Source organism: Hemiscyllium ocellatum, chromosome 9 (genome assembly GCF_020745735.1).
Source record: "Hemiscyllium ocellatum isolate sHemOce1 chromosome 9, sHemOce1.pat.X.cur, whole genome shotgun sequence".
Lineage (NCBI taxonomy): Eukaryota > Metazoa > Chordata > Chondrichthyes > Orectolobiformes > Hemiscylliidae > Hemiscyllium > Hemiscyllium ocellatum.
In genome coordinates this window covers 23,828,583-23,842,601 of record NC_083409.1, presented here as the reverse complement: position 1 = coordinate 23,842,601, position 14,019 = coordinate 23,828,583, and the positions used below count along the sequence as shown (strand labels likewise).

The 14,019-nt window shown below is 56.3% G+C and overlaps 1 protein-coding gene across 1 annotated transcript in view; it reads left to right on the top strand.

Annotated features, from left to right (window-relative positions):
* Window positions 1–14,019, top strand: part of LOC132818913 (probable voltage-dependent R-type calcium channel subunit alpha-1E) — a 127,783-nt gene that overhangs the window by 23,908 nt on the left and 89,856 nt on the right. Inside the window, exons 12-14 of the mRNA XM_060830045.1 lie at window positions 1,784–1,900; window positions 7,015–7,080; window positions 7,190–7,281. Coding sequence (XP_060686028.1) covers window positions 1,784–1,900; window positions 7,015–7,080; window positions 7,190–7,281 — 275 coding nt within the window. The remainder of the gene's footprint in view (window positions 1–1,783; window positions 1,901–7,014; window positions 7,081–7,189; window positions 7,282–14,019) is intronic.

Below are 14,019 nucleotides of genomic sequence, written 5' to 3'. Positions count from 1 at the left end.
GAGTGGAGGGAGTGAGAGTGGGGAGTGGAGAGAGTGAGAGAGGGGAGTGGAGGGAGTGAGAGTGGGGAGTGTGGGGAGTGGAGAGAGTGAGAGAGGGGAGTGGAGGGAGTGAGAGGGAGGAGAGGGAGAGTGAGAGAAGGGAGTGGAGGGAGTGAGAGTGGGGAGTGGAGAGAGTGAGAGTGGGGAGTGGAGGGAGTGAGAGTGGGGAGTGGAGAGAGTGAGAGAGGGGAGTGGAGGGAGTGAGAGTGGGGAGTGTGGGGAGTGGAGAGAGTGAGAGAGGGGAGTGGAGAGAGTGAGAGAGGGGAGTGTGGGGAGTGAAGAGAGTGAGAGAGGGGAGTGGAGAGAGTGAGAGTGGGGAGTGTGGGGAGTGGAGAGAGTGAGAGAGGGGAGTGGAGAGAGTGAGAGTGGGGAGTGTGGGGAGTGGAGAGAGTGAGAGAGGGGAGTGGAGAGAGTGAGAGTGGGGAGTGTGGGGAGTGGAGAGAGTGAGAGAGGGGAGTGGAGAGAGTGAGAGTGGGGAGTGTGGGGAGTGGAGAGAGTGAGAGTGGGGAGTGTGGGGAGTGGAGAGAGTGAGAGAGGGGAGTGGAGGGAGTGAGAGGGAGGAGAGGGAGAGTGAGAGAAGGGAGTGGGGAGAGTGAGCGGGGAGAGTGAGAGAGGGGATTGGGGAGACGGGGTGGGGGCGAGTGAGAGAGGGGAGTGAAGGGAGAGGGGATTGGAGAGAGATTGGAGGGGGAGAGTGAGCATGGGGAGTGGGAGAGAGGGAAGGGTTAGAGAAAGAAGTAGAGGAGGCAGAGAGAAGGGATGGGGGAGAGAGAGGGGGAGGGAATCGGGGTGTATAAGAGGGGAGGGAGGAGGGAGAATTTGGGGGAGAGAGGTGAGAGAGCATGGGGGGGTGGGGGGAGAGAGAAACAGGGATGAGAGAGAGAACAAATTAATGGAGAGGGAGGGGAAAGGGAGAGGAGGATGGGAAAAGAGAGGAAAGGCAAGAAATAGAGAAAAACAGTGAGAGGAATCAGTGCAAATCGAGGGGGAGAAAGCGAGGGAGGAGAAACCGCAATCTGGTAAAGTGTGTGTGAAAGGATGGAAGGCACTGAGAGAGTGGAAACATGGCTGAAGGGCCATTGGGGCACAGGGGGGCCATTGGGGCACAGGGGGGCCATTGGGGCACTGAGGGGCCATTGGGGCACAGGGGGGCCATTGGGGCACTGAGGGGCCATTGGGGCACAGGGGGGCCATTGGGGCACTGAGGGGCCATTGGGGCACAGGGGGGCCATTGGGGCACTGAGGGGCCATTGGGGCACAGGGGGGCCATTGGGGCACAGGGGGGCCATTGGGGCACTGAGGGGCCATTGGGGCACAGGGGGGCCATTGGGGCACTGAGGGGCCATTGGGGCACAGGGGGGCCATTGGGGCACAGGGGGGCCATTGGGGCACTGAGGGGCCATTGGGGCACAGGGGGGCCATTGGGGCACTGAGGGGCCATTGGGGCACAGGGGGGCCATTGGGGCACAGGGGGGCCATTGGGGCACTGAGGGGCCATTGGGGCACAGGGGGGCCATTGGGGCACTGAGGGGCCATTGGGGCACTGAGGGGCCATTGGGGCACAGGGGGGCCATTGGGGCACTGAGGGGCCATTGGGGCACTGAGGGGCCATTGGGGCACAGGGGGGCCATTGGGGCACTGAGGGGCCATTGGGGCACAGGGGGGCCATTGGGGCACTGACGGTGCAGTGGGTCAGATGGTGGAAGGCCAGCCTCTCATCGACCATTCCCATCTCTGTGTGCAGCTAAAGTTTGTGAACCTGAGCTTCCTGAAGCTGTTCCGTGCGGCTCGATTGATCAAGCTGCTGCGCCAGGGTTACACCATCCGCATCCTCCTCTGGACCTTTGTGCAATCCTTCAAGGTAAAATGGCACAAAAACCGGGATCACGGTCAGGCGAGGGCACCACTGCCTGGGTCTCATTACATACCCTGCCCCGAGAGCAGTACTCTGGTGGTGGTGTGTCCGTGCTGCGGTGGGCGGTGTTTCCGTGCATCGGTGGGCGGTGTGTCCGTGCTGCGGTGGGCGGTGTATCAGTGCTGCGGTGGGCGGTGTGTCCGTGCTGCGGTGGGCGGTGTATCCGTGCTGCGGTGGGCGGTGTATCCGTGCTGCGGTGGGCGGTGTATCCGTGCTGCGGTGGGCTGTGTATCCGTGCTGCGGTGGGCAGTGTGTCCGTGCTGCGGTGGGCGGTGTTTCAGTGCTGCGGTGGACGGTGTGTCCGTGCTGCGGTGGGCGGTGTATCCGTGCTGCGGTGGGCGGTGTATCCGTGCTGCGGTGGGCGGTGTATCCGTGCTGCGGTGGGCTGTGTATCCGTGCTGCGGTGGGCAGTGTGTCCGTGCTGCGGTGGGCGGTGTTTCAGTGCTGCGGTGGACGGTGTGTCCGTGCTGCGGTGGGCGGTGTGTCCGTGCTGCGGTGGGCGGTGTTTCAGTGCTGCGGTGGACGGTGTGTCCGTGCTGCGGTGGGCTGTGTATCAGTGCTGCGGTGGGCAATGTGTCCGTGCTGCGGTGGGCGGTGTTTCAGTGCTGCGGTGGGCGGTGTGTCCGTGCTGCGGTGGGCTGTGTATCAGTGCTGCGGTGGGCAATGTGTCCGTGCTGCGGTGGGCGGTGTTTCAGTGCTGCGGTGGGCAGTGTATCCGTGCTGCGGTGGACGGTGTGTCCGTGCTGCGGTGGGCTGTGTATCAGTGCTGCGGTGGGCAATGTGTCCGTGCTGCGGTGGGCGGTGTTTCAGTGCTGCGGTGGACGGTGTGTCCGTGCTGCGGTGGGCGGTGTGTCCGTGCTGCGGTGGGCGGTGTTTCAGTGCTGCGGTGGACGGTGTGTCCGTGCTGCGGTGGGCGGTGTATCAGTGCTGCGGTGGACGGTGTGTCCGTGCTGCGGTGGGCGGTGTGTCCGTGCTGCGGTGGGCGGTGTATCCGTGCTGCGGTGGGCGGTGTGTCCGTGCTGCGGTGGGCGGTGTATCCGTGCTGCGGTGGGCGGTGTGTCCGTGCTGCGGTGGACGGTGTGTCCGTGCTGCGGTGGGCGGTGTATCAGTGCTGCGGTGGACGGTGTGTCCGTGCTGCGGTGGGCGGTGTATCCGTGCTGCGGTGGGCGGTGTGTCCGTGCTGCGGTGGGCGGTGTATCCGTGCTGCGGTGGACGGTGTGTCCGTGCTGCGGTGGGCGGTGTATCCGTGCTGCGGTGGGCGGTGTATCCGTGCTGCGGTGGGCGGTGTGTCCGTGCTGCGGTGGGCGGTGTATCCGTGCTGCGGTGGGCGGTGTATCAGTGCTGCGGTGGGCAATGTGTCCGTGCTGCGGTGGGTGGTGTATCCGTGCTGCGGTGGGTGGTGTATCCGTGCTGCAGTGGGCAGTGTGTCCGTGCTGCGGTGGGCAGTGTGTCCGTGCTGCGGTGGGCGGTGTGTCCGTGCTGCGGTGGGCGGTGTATCCGTGCTGCGGTGGGCAGTGTATCCGTGCTGCGGTGGGCAGTGTATCCGTGCTGCGGTGGGCGGTGTATCCGTGCTGCGGTGGGCAGTGTGTCCGTGCTGCGGTGGGCTGTGTTTCAGTGCTGCGGTGGGCGGTGTATCTGTGCTGCGGTGGGCGGTGTATCCGTGCTGCGGTGGGCAGTGTGTCCGTGCTGCGGTGGGCAGTGTGTCCGTGCTGCGGTGGGCGGTGTATCAGTGCTGCGGTGGGCAATGTGTCCGTGCTGCGGTGGGCAGTGTGTCCGTGCTGCGGTGGGCAGTGTGTCCGTGCTGCGGTGGGCAGTGTGTCCGTGCTGCGGTGGGCAGTGTGTCCGTGCTGTGGTGGGCGGTGTATCAGTGCTGCGGTGGGCAATGTGTCCGTGCTGCGGTGGGCTGTGTATCAGTGCTGCGGTGGGCGGTGTATCCGTACTGCGGTGGGCAGTGTGTCCGTGCTGTGGTGGGCGGTGTATCCGTGCTGCGGTGGGCGGTGTATCCGTGCTGTGGTGGGCGGTGTATCCGTGCTGCGGTGGGTGGTGTATCCGTGCTGCGGTGGGCAGTGTGTCCGTGCTGCGGTGGGCGGTGTATCCGTGCTGCGGTGGGTGGTGTATCCGTGCTGCGGTGGGCAGTGTGTCCGTGCTGCGGTGGGCGGTGTATCCGTGCTGCGGTGGGTGGTGTATCCGTGCTGCGGTGGGTGGTGTATCCGTGCTGCGGTGGGCGGTGTATCCGTGCTGCGGTGGGCAGTGTGTCCGTGCTGCGGTGGGCGGTGTATCAGTGCTGCGGTGGGCAGTGTGTCCGTGCTGCGGTGGGCGGTGTATCCGTGCTGCGGTGGGTGGTGTATCCGTGCTGCGGTGGGTGGTGTATCCGTGCTGCGGTGGGCGGTGTATCCGTGCTGCGGTGGGTGGTGTATCCGTGCTGCGGTGGGCGGTGTATCCGTGCTGCGGTGGGCGGTGTATCAGTGCTGCGGTGGGCAGTGTGTCCGTGCTGCGGTGGGCGGTGTATCCGTGCTGCGGTGGGCAGTGTGTCCGTGCTGCGGTGGGCGGTGTATCCGTGCTGTGGTGGGCGGTGTATCCGTGCTGCGGTGGGCAGTGTGTCCGTGCTGCGGTGGGCGGTGTATCCGTGCTGCGGTGGACGGTGTATCCGTGCTGCGGTGGGCGGTGTATCCGTGCTGTGGTGGGCGGTGTATCCGTGCTGTGGTGGGCAGTGTGTCCGTGCTGCGGTGGGCAGTGTATCCGTGCTGCGGTGGGCGGTGTGTCCGTGCTGCGGTGGGCAGTGTGTCCGTGCTGCGGTGGGCAGTGTGTCCGTGCTGCGGTGGGCAGTGTGTCCGTGCTGCGGTGGGCAGTGTGTCCGTGCTGCGGTGGGCAGTGTATCCGTGCTGCGGTGGGCGGTGTATCCGTGCTGTGGTGGGTGGTGTATCCGTGCTGCGGTGGGCAGTGTGTCCGTGCTGCGGTGGGCGGTGTATCCGTGCTGCGGTGGGCGGTGTATCCGTGCTGCGGTGGGTGGTGTATCCGTGCTGCGGTGGGCGGTGTATCCGTGCTGTGGTGGGCGGTGTATCCGTGCTGCGGTGGGCGGTGTGTCCGTGCTGCGGTGGGCGGTGTATCCGTGCTGCGGTGGGCGGTGTATCCGTGCTGCGGTGGGCGGTGTATCCGTGCTGCGGTGGGCGGTGTATCCGTGCTGCGGTGGGCAGTGTGTCCGTGCTGCGGTGGGCTGTGTTTCAGTGCTGCGGTGGGCGGTGTATCTGTGCTGCGGTGGGCGGTGTATCCGTGCTGCGGTGGGCGGTGTATCCGTGCTGCGGTGGGCAGTGTGTCCGTGCTGCGGTGGGCAGTGTGTCCGTGCTGCGGTGGGCGGTGTATCTGTGCTGCGGTGGGCGGTGTATCCGTGCTGCGGTGGGCGGTGTATCAGTGCTGCGGTGGGCGGTGTATCAGTGCTGCGGTGGGCAATGTGTCCGTGCTGCGGTGGGCAGTGTGTCCGTGCTGCGGTGGGCAGTGTGTCCGTGCTGCGGTGGGCAGTGTGTCCGTGCTGTGGTGGGCGGTGTATCCGTGCTGCGGTGGGCAATGTGTCCGTGCTGCGGTGGGCTGTGTATCAGTGCTGCGGTGGGCAATGTGTCCGTGCTGCGGTGGGCTGTGTATCAGTGCTGCGGTGGGCAATGTGTCCGTGCTGCGGTGGGCTGTGTATCAGTGCTGCGGTGGGCGGTGTATCCGTACTGCGGTGGGCAGTGTGTCCGTGCTGCGGTGGGCTGTGTATCCGTACTGCGGTGGGCAGTGTGTCCGTGCTGTGGTGGGCGGTGTATCCGTGCTGCGGTGGGTGGTGTATCCGTGCTGTGGTGGGCGGTGTATCCGTGCTGCGGTGGGCAGTGTGTCCGTGCTGCGGTGGGCGGTGTATCCGTGCTGCGGTGGGCGGTGTATCCGTGCTGCGGTGGGCGGTGTATCCGTGCTGTGGTGGGTGGTGTATCCGTGCTGCGGTGGGCAGTGTGTCCGTGCTGCGGTGGGCGGTGTATCCGTGCTGCGGTGGGTGGTGTATCCGTGCTGTGGTGGGCAGTGTGTCCGTGCTGCGGTGGGCGGTGTATCCGTGCTGCGGTGGGCGGTGTATCCGTGCTGCGGTGGGCGGTGTATCCGTGCTGTGGTGGGTGGTGTATCCGTGCTGCGGTGGGCAGTGTGTCCGTGCTGCGGTGGGCGGTGTATCCGTGCTGCGGTGGGTGGTGTATCCGTGCTGCGGTGGGCAGTGTGTCCGTGCTGCGGTGGGCGGTGTATCCGTGCTGCGGTGGGCGGTGTATCCGTGCTGCGGTGGGTGGTGTATCCGTGCTGCGGTGGGCAGTGTGTCCGTGCTGCGGTGGGCGGTGTATCCGTGCTGCGGTGGGCGGTGTATCCGTGCTGCGGTGGGCAGTGTGTCCGTGCTGCGGTGGGCGGTGTATCCGTGCTGCGGTGGGCAGTGTGTCCGTGCTGTGGTGGGCGGTGTATCCGTGCTGTGGTGGGCGGTGTATCCGTGCTGTGGTGGGCGGTGTATCCGTGCTGCGGTGGGCGGTGTATCCGTGCTGTGGTGGGCGGTGTATCCGTGCTGCGGTGGGCAGTGTGTCCGTGCTGCGGTGGGCGGTGTATCCGTGCTGCGGTGGGCAGTGTATCCGTGCTGCGGTGGGCAGTGTGTCCGTGCTGCGGTGGGCGGTGTATCCGTGCTGCGGTGGGCAGTGTGTCCGTGCTGCGGTGGGCGGTGTATCCGTGCTGCGGTGGGCAGTGTGTCCGTGCTGCGGTGGGCGGTGTATCCGTGCTGCGGTGGGCAGTGTGTCCGTGCTGCGGTGGGCGGTGTATCCGTGCTGCGGTGGGCAGTGTGTCCGTGCTGTGGTGGGCGGTGTATCCGTGCTGCGGTGGGCAGTGTGTCCGTGCTGCGGTGGGCAGTGTGTCCGTGCTGCGGTGGGCGGTGTATCCGTGCTGCGGTGGGCGGTGTATCCGTGCTGTGGTGGGCGGTGTATCCGTGCTGCGGTGGGCGGTGTATCCGTGCTCTCGTGCGGAGTGTCGAGCTCGCTGTAATGTTCATGTTGATTCTCCGTTATCTTCCCCAGGCCCTCCCATACGTCTGCCTGCTGATCGCCATGTTGTTCTTCATCTACGCCATCATTGGGATGCAGGTATGAGCCTTGAGTACAGTGAAAGGGTTAGCATGTGAATCAGACAGTGAGAGTTACACTTAGCCAGTGTTCTGCATGCTGCCTCAATCTCTTCCTGGACTTCCCACAGCTCTTCGGAAACATCGGCCTGGATGACAGCACCCCCATCAACCGACACAACAACTTCCACAATTTCTTCAATGCTTTGATGCTCCTGTTCAGGTGCGTTGCCCTTCAGTTGTCAGGGAAAGTTGTCTCGTGCGGTTGGATGCTTTGAAATCGGCGGCGACGTTTTTTCAACAAGTTCCGCTCATCATGTCATCTCTGCAATGGGTTGCCCCTAAACAAAGAGTCTGTCTCAAAGATTTATCCACGAAACCAAACAATCCATCCGTTACAGAATCATAGTCTTATTCTGCAAGCCCTTCAGCCCATCCTGCCAGCATTGCTGCTGTTACTTGCTGCCAATTTCCATGTCTCTCCCTGCCTTCCATTTTGTGCTAACTAAACAAAATTCATAACCTCTTACAACACATCAATGAGATATCCTCAACTCCAACTATTTTATTTCAAGGCAAGCTTAAGGCACTGTGTTCCAGATGTGATTCAATTGGTCCACCACTGGGCTTTATTCTTACAACACTGTTAAAATGCAGACAAGAAAATGAGAATTGACACAACTTTAATTCTATTGATATAGAACATAGAACAATACAGCACAGTACAGGTCCTGCAACCCAGGATATTGTGCTGAGCAGTCTCTTAATCTAAAATCAACCAAACCTATACACCCCTCAATTTACTGCGACCCAAGTGCTTGTCCATCAATCGATTAAATTACTCTACCACCACCGTTGACAGTATATTCCACACACCCACCACTCTCTGCCTAAAGAACCTACCTCTGACATCACCCCTATACCTTCCTCCAATCACCTTAAACTTATGACCCCTCGTGACAGCCGTTTCTGCCCTGGGGGAAAATCTCTGGCTATCTACTCTGTCTATGCCTCTCAGTACCTTGCACATCTCTGTCAAGTCCCCTCTCTTCCTTCTCTCCAGTGTGAAAAGCCCCAGCTCACTCAACCTCTCTTCATAAGACATGCCCTCTAGTCCAGGCAGCATCCTGGTAAATCTCCTCTGCCTCCCCTCTAAAACATCTACATCCTTCCTATAATGAGGCGACAAGAACTGAACATAGTATTCCAAGTGTGGTCTAACCAGGGCTCCATAGAGCTGCAGCATAACCTCACAACTCTTAAACTCAATTCCCCTGTTAATGAAAGCCAAAACACCATGCACCTTCTTACAAACCTCTCAACTTGGGTGGAAACTTTGAGGGTTCTATATATATGTGGACCCCAAGATCCCACTGATCCACCACACTGCCAAGAATCCTGTCTTTAGCCCTGTATTCAGCATTCACATTTGATCTTCCAAATTAGTCACTTCACATTTATCCAGGTCCATCTGCTACCTCTCAGCCCAGCTTTGCATCCAGTCAGTGTCTTGTTGTAGCCTACCAATAGCCCTTGACACTATCGTTGACACCACCGACCTTTGTGTCATCAGCAACCTTATTAACGCATGTTTCCACTTCATCTAAGTCACTTATAAAAACCACAAAGAGCAGAGGCTCAAGAACAGATCCCCGTGGGACACCACTGCTCACCAACCTCCAGGCGGAATATTTTCCTATCACTACCACTCGCTGTCTTCTTTCGGCCAGCCAATTCTGTATCCAGACAGCCAAGTTTCCCATGACCCCTAACTTTCTGAATGAGCCTCTCGTGGGGAACCTTATCGAGGGCTTTACGTTATGTAACTACTTATTTTCAACTATCCCAATATAATCGTATCCCGTTAACACACCCTTGGCAAAGGCAAATTCAGCAAAAAAAGAATTTTTTCCTTACGTGCTATCACCAGTCCAAGAGAAATAGATGCCAAATGAATCAATTTAGCAGCAAAGAGACAATGCCAGCTTTCTGCTGCAGCAGAGAGAGAGCCTTATCTGTCAGCTTCAAGTTCCAAACACTGAAAACAAAACTAAAACCTGGGTCTGTGTGGGCCTGACTCCACCCACTGATACTTCTTCTGTCGAATTTAAAGGAAAACTCAGGAAGCTCAAAGCTGTTTACCCACTGGTTTGCCAGCCGATGTACCAGCACCACTGTGACACTTCTCTCCAATAAAAACAGCAAAGAGCTAAAGGCACATTACTGTCACACCATTCAACCACCCTCTTGAATTCTGGGAAGATTTGTAGCTCAGGTTAAGGTTTTGGATGTAGATTTGCTCACTGAGCCAGAAAGTTGATTTCCTAGAATTCCCTGAATTCCTCGAAGCTTGGCATTCCAACCGGAACTCTAACAACAAACACATCGGGGTAGACCCCAGCTACCACCCCCTGAGAAAAGGAACCGGAAGTGACTTCACCACCGGAAATGACATCCCCACAGAAAATGACATCACCAACCCAAACATACAAATAGAAAGCTGGAATTTTCAGCATTGCTTCGCCTGAGGCCCACTGAAGACGTTACCCAGTAGGGTAACGAAGCGTCTGGAAATGAACCTTCCAGCTCAGTGAGCAAACCTATATCCACCATCTTGAATGCCTCAATTGAAGCTGCCTCCTTCCAGGCAGTGCATTCCATGCTGACCTCGGACATGTCACACACTTATCGTTAAAAAAATGAGTCGCGTTCGAAGAAAACCAAATCTTTCTGTTAGCTGTGTCAGTCATGGTTCAGTGGTGTGTTTCAAACAAGTTGGGGAGTGCGTCAGTAATGGAGCCACACTGTTCCCAAGCTGTCCCGTTAATCCTTCAGAATCGCCGTTTTCCTGACTGTTTGACGATCAGGCCAAAACCAATTCACACCAGGTTTCACCTGGATCAGAAAATAACTCCAGTTACGGAAACACACTTAACTTTAACAAGAGCAGAGAGAAAATAAAAACAGTATCTTAACTACCAATACATGACTTGAGCTACACACCCTTCAGAACTCCAAATATTTACTTACACACACACACACACACACACACACACAACACACACACACACACGCACACACACACAACACACACACACACACACACATTATTTCTTTCTCTCTTTCTCTCTCTCTCTCTCTCTCTCTTTCTCTCTAGGTAAAAACAAGGACTGCAGATGCTAGAAACCAGAGTCTAGATTAGAGTAGTGCTGGAAAAGCACAGCAGGTCAGGCAGCATCCGAGGAGCAGGAAAATCCATGTTTTGGGCAAAAGCCCTTCATCAGGAATAGAGGCAGGGTGCCTGCAGAGTGGAGATATAAATGAGATGAGGGTCTCTCCCTTGAGGGTATCCCTGAACCACTTCCTCTGTCCACCTGGGGCTTGCCTGCCATATTGAAGCTGGGAGTAGAGCACCTGCTTGGGGAGGCTTGTGTCAGTCATGCAGACGACGTGTTCAGCCCATCGTAGTCAATCAGGAATGGTCATTGCCTCAATGCTGGGGATGTTGACCTGGGCAAGGATGTTAGTGGTGGTACATAGCTTTTCCCAGCAGATTGTCAGGATCTTGTACAGGTAGCCTTGGCGGTACTGCTCCAGCCCTTTGAGGATCCTGTTGTGGATAGCTTTTATGAACGGCGGGCTGTCATAAGGCAGAATTTCTTTCCACAAAAGCCTCTCGACTTCCTTTACCCAGCCCCACCTCTTGCCTCTAACTCCCAAGGTCTCTGGGTTCGCGTCCCACTCTTCAAAGTGAGCACCCGGCAAACATCCCGCCCTGGGCAGTGCTGAGGGACTGCAGCAGGGTCAAAGACGCCAACGTGTGGGTGCGGCATCCGATGGAGCATCCACCTGCCCCCCCCCCCCCCTCCAGTGGCTGTAAGGGCAATCCCATGGTCAATGTCTGAAGAAGCGCAGGAGGGTTATCCCCAGGCTTCCTGACCAACTCTGTGCCTCATGGAGAAAGTGAGGTCTGCAGATGCTGGAGATCAGAGCTGAAAATGTGTTGCTGGAAAAGCGCAGCAAGTCCTTGGATGCTGCCTGACCTGCTGCGCTTTTCCAGCAACACATTTTCAACTCTGTGCCTCAGCCAACATCACAAATCTGATTATCAGCACCTATTGTTTGTGGCAGTTTGCTGTCAGAACGTGGCTGCGGCGTTTTAGAAGCATTCAAATACTTGAAAAGAATTATGTTTACATCCTTCTTTTTATCACCAGTGTTATTAGAATTTCTCACCGATTAGATATTAAACTATTTAATTGGCGAGAAAGTATAATGGCACTGGTGATAAAAAGCAGGACGTAAACACAAGTCTCTTTAATGCATTTATTTTAGAATTGAACGGGTCTGAACAGAAAGAGCTGCTTGTGTTGTCAGATTGTAGTGAAACAGTAGCTCATTAGGAAGGAAAGCTGCCCAGTCCACTCTCCTATGTGCCTCCTATGTGTATCAATGTGGTTGAACCTTAACTGCCCTCTGACCTGTACAGAAAACCGTTCTGCTGGGCTCAGTGAGCTTTCCAACACTAATGCCTTCCAGGAATGAATGGGAATGAATGAGACTGAACTGAAGCTAATGAGCAAAGGTATATCTATTCACACACACCAAGGTCGGTGTTATTCCTTGTTCCTCATTTCCTGCAAAACCATTCTTCGTGATTGAAGCTAAAACGCGGAAAGAATGCGTCTGTGAAGAGAGTTCAGTTTGAGCTCAAAAACCTTGCTTTAGATTTCCATAATCTGTCCAGCCTTCTCCCTGGGCTGGGCATCACTAGCTGGTTCAGCATTTATTGCCTGTCCCTAGTTGCCCTGGTGCAGTAGGTGGTCATCTGCCTTCCTGAAATGCTGCGGTCCATGTGCTCTCGATAGGTCCATAAAGCCCTGAGGGAGGGGAATTCCAGGATTTTGAGCCACCAAAGATGAAGAAATGGTGGTTTATTTCCAAGTCAGGGCGGTGAGTGGCTTGGAGGGAATCTTGCAGAGGGTGGCATTCCCATGTGTTTGTCATTCTAAGTAGAAGTGGTTATGGGTTTGATTAGATTAGATTGCTTACAATGTGGAAACAGGCCCTTCAGCCCAACAAGTCCACACCGACCCGCCGAAAGCGCAACCCACCCAGACCCATTCCCCTACATTTACTCCTAACACTACGGGCAATTTAGCATGGCCAATTCACCTAACCTGCACATTTTTGGACTGTGGGAGGAAACCGGAGCACCCAGAGGAAACCCACGCAGACACTGGGAGAATGTGCAAACTCCACACAGACAGTTGCCTGAGGTGGGAGTTGAACCAAGATCTCTGGCGCTGTGAGGCAGCAGTGCTAACCACTGTGCCACCGTGGTTTGGAAGGAACCTTAGTGAATTGCTGCAGTGTATCCTGCAAATGGCATAAGTTACTGCCACTGAGATGATGTGAGTGAAGGTTGAATGTGGTGGCTGTGATGCCAATCAAACGGCTGCTTGTCGTAGATGGTGCCAAGGTTCTTGAGTGTTGTTGGAGCTACACCCATCCAGACAATTATAGAGTCAGAAAGATGTACAGCATGGAAACAGACCCTTCAGTCCAACCCGTCCATGCTGACCAGATATCCCAACCCAATCCAGTCCCACCTGCCAGCACTTGGCCCATATCCCTCCAAACCCTTCCTATTCATATACCCATCCAAATGCCTCTTCAATGTTGCAATTGTACCAGCCTCCACCACATCCTCTGGCTGCTCATTCTAAACACGTACCACCCTCTGGATGAAAAAGTTGCCCCTTAGGTCTCTTTTATACCTTTCCCCTCTCACCCTAAACCTATGCCCTCTAGTTCTGGACTCCCCGACCCCAGGAAAAAGACTTTGCCTATTTACCCTATCCATGCCCCTCATAATTTTGTAAACCTCTATAAGGTCACCCCTCAGCCTCTGACGCTCCAGGGAAAACAGCCCCAGCCTGTTCAGCTTCTCCCTATAGCTCAGATCCTCCAATCTGGCAACATCCTCATAAATCTTTTCTGAACCCTTTCAAATTTTACAACATCTTTCTGATAGGAAGGAGACCAGAATTGCAAGCGATATTCCAACAGTGGCCTAACCAATGTCCTGTACAGCTGCAACATGACCTCCCAACTCCTGTACTCAATACTCTGACCAATGAAGGAAACCATACCAAACGGGCCTTCTTCACTATCCTATCTTCCTGCAACTCCACTTTCAAGGAGCTATGAACCTGCATTCCAAGGTCTCTTTGTTCAGCAACACTTCCTAGGACCTTACCATTAGGTGTATAAGTGCTGCTAAGATTTGCTTTCCCAAAATGCAGCGCCCCTCATTTATCTGAATTAAACTCCATCTACCACTTCTCAGCCCACTGGCGTATTCCTACGTACTCCTAACTTGTGCCTTGTGGACAGGCTTTGGGGAGTCAGGAACTGAGTTACTCACTAGACTTTCTAGCTTCTGGCCTGCTTTTTAAATTTATATGGAGAGTCCATTTTTGTTTCTGGTCAGTCTAAAGCCCACCAGCATCAAGAGGCGGTTCGATTGTCTCTCATTGGAAATTATAATTGTCTGCTATTTGTACAGTGCAAGTGTTGTTTGTCAGTTATCAGCCCAAACCTAGATATTGTCCAGATCTTGTTGCATTCGAACATGGACTACGTCAGTATCTGAATTGTGAATGGTGCCGAACATAGTGCAATCTTCGGCAAACCACCCCATTTCTGACCTTACGACGGAGGGAAGATGGCTGGGTCTAAGATACTATTCCTGAGGAACTCCCACAGTGATGTGGGGAGCTGAAATGACTGACCTACAACAACCACTACCATCTTCCTATATACCTATATATAACTCCAACCAGCAAAGAGTTTGCTCCTGATACCCATCGATTCCAGTCTCTCCTCACATCTGGTCGCTTGTCCATATTTAGAACTATGCTCAGGAACTGAGTGGAACCTGAACTGAGCATCAGTG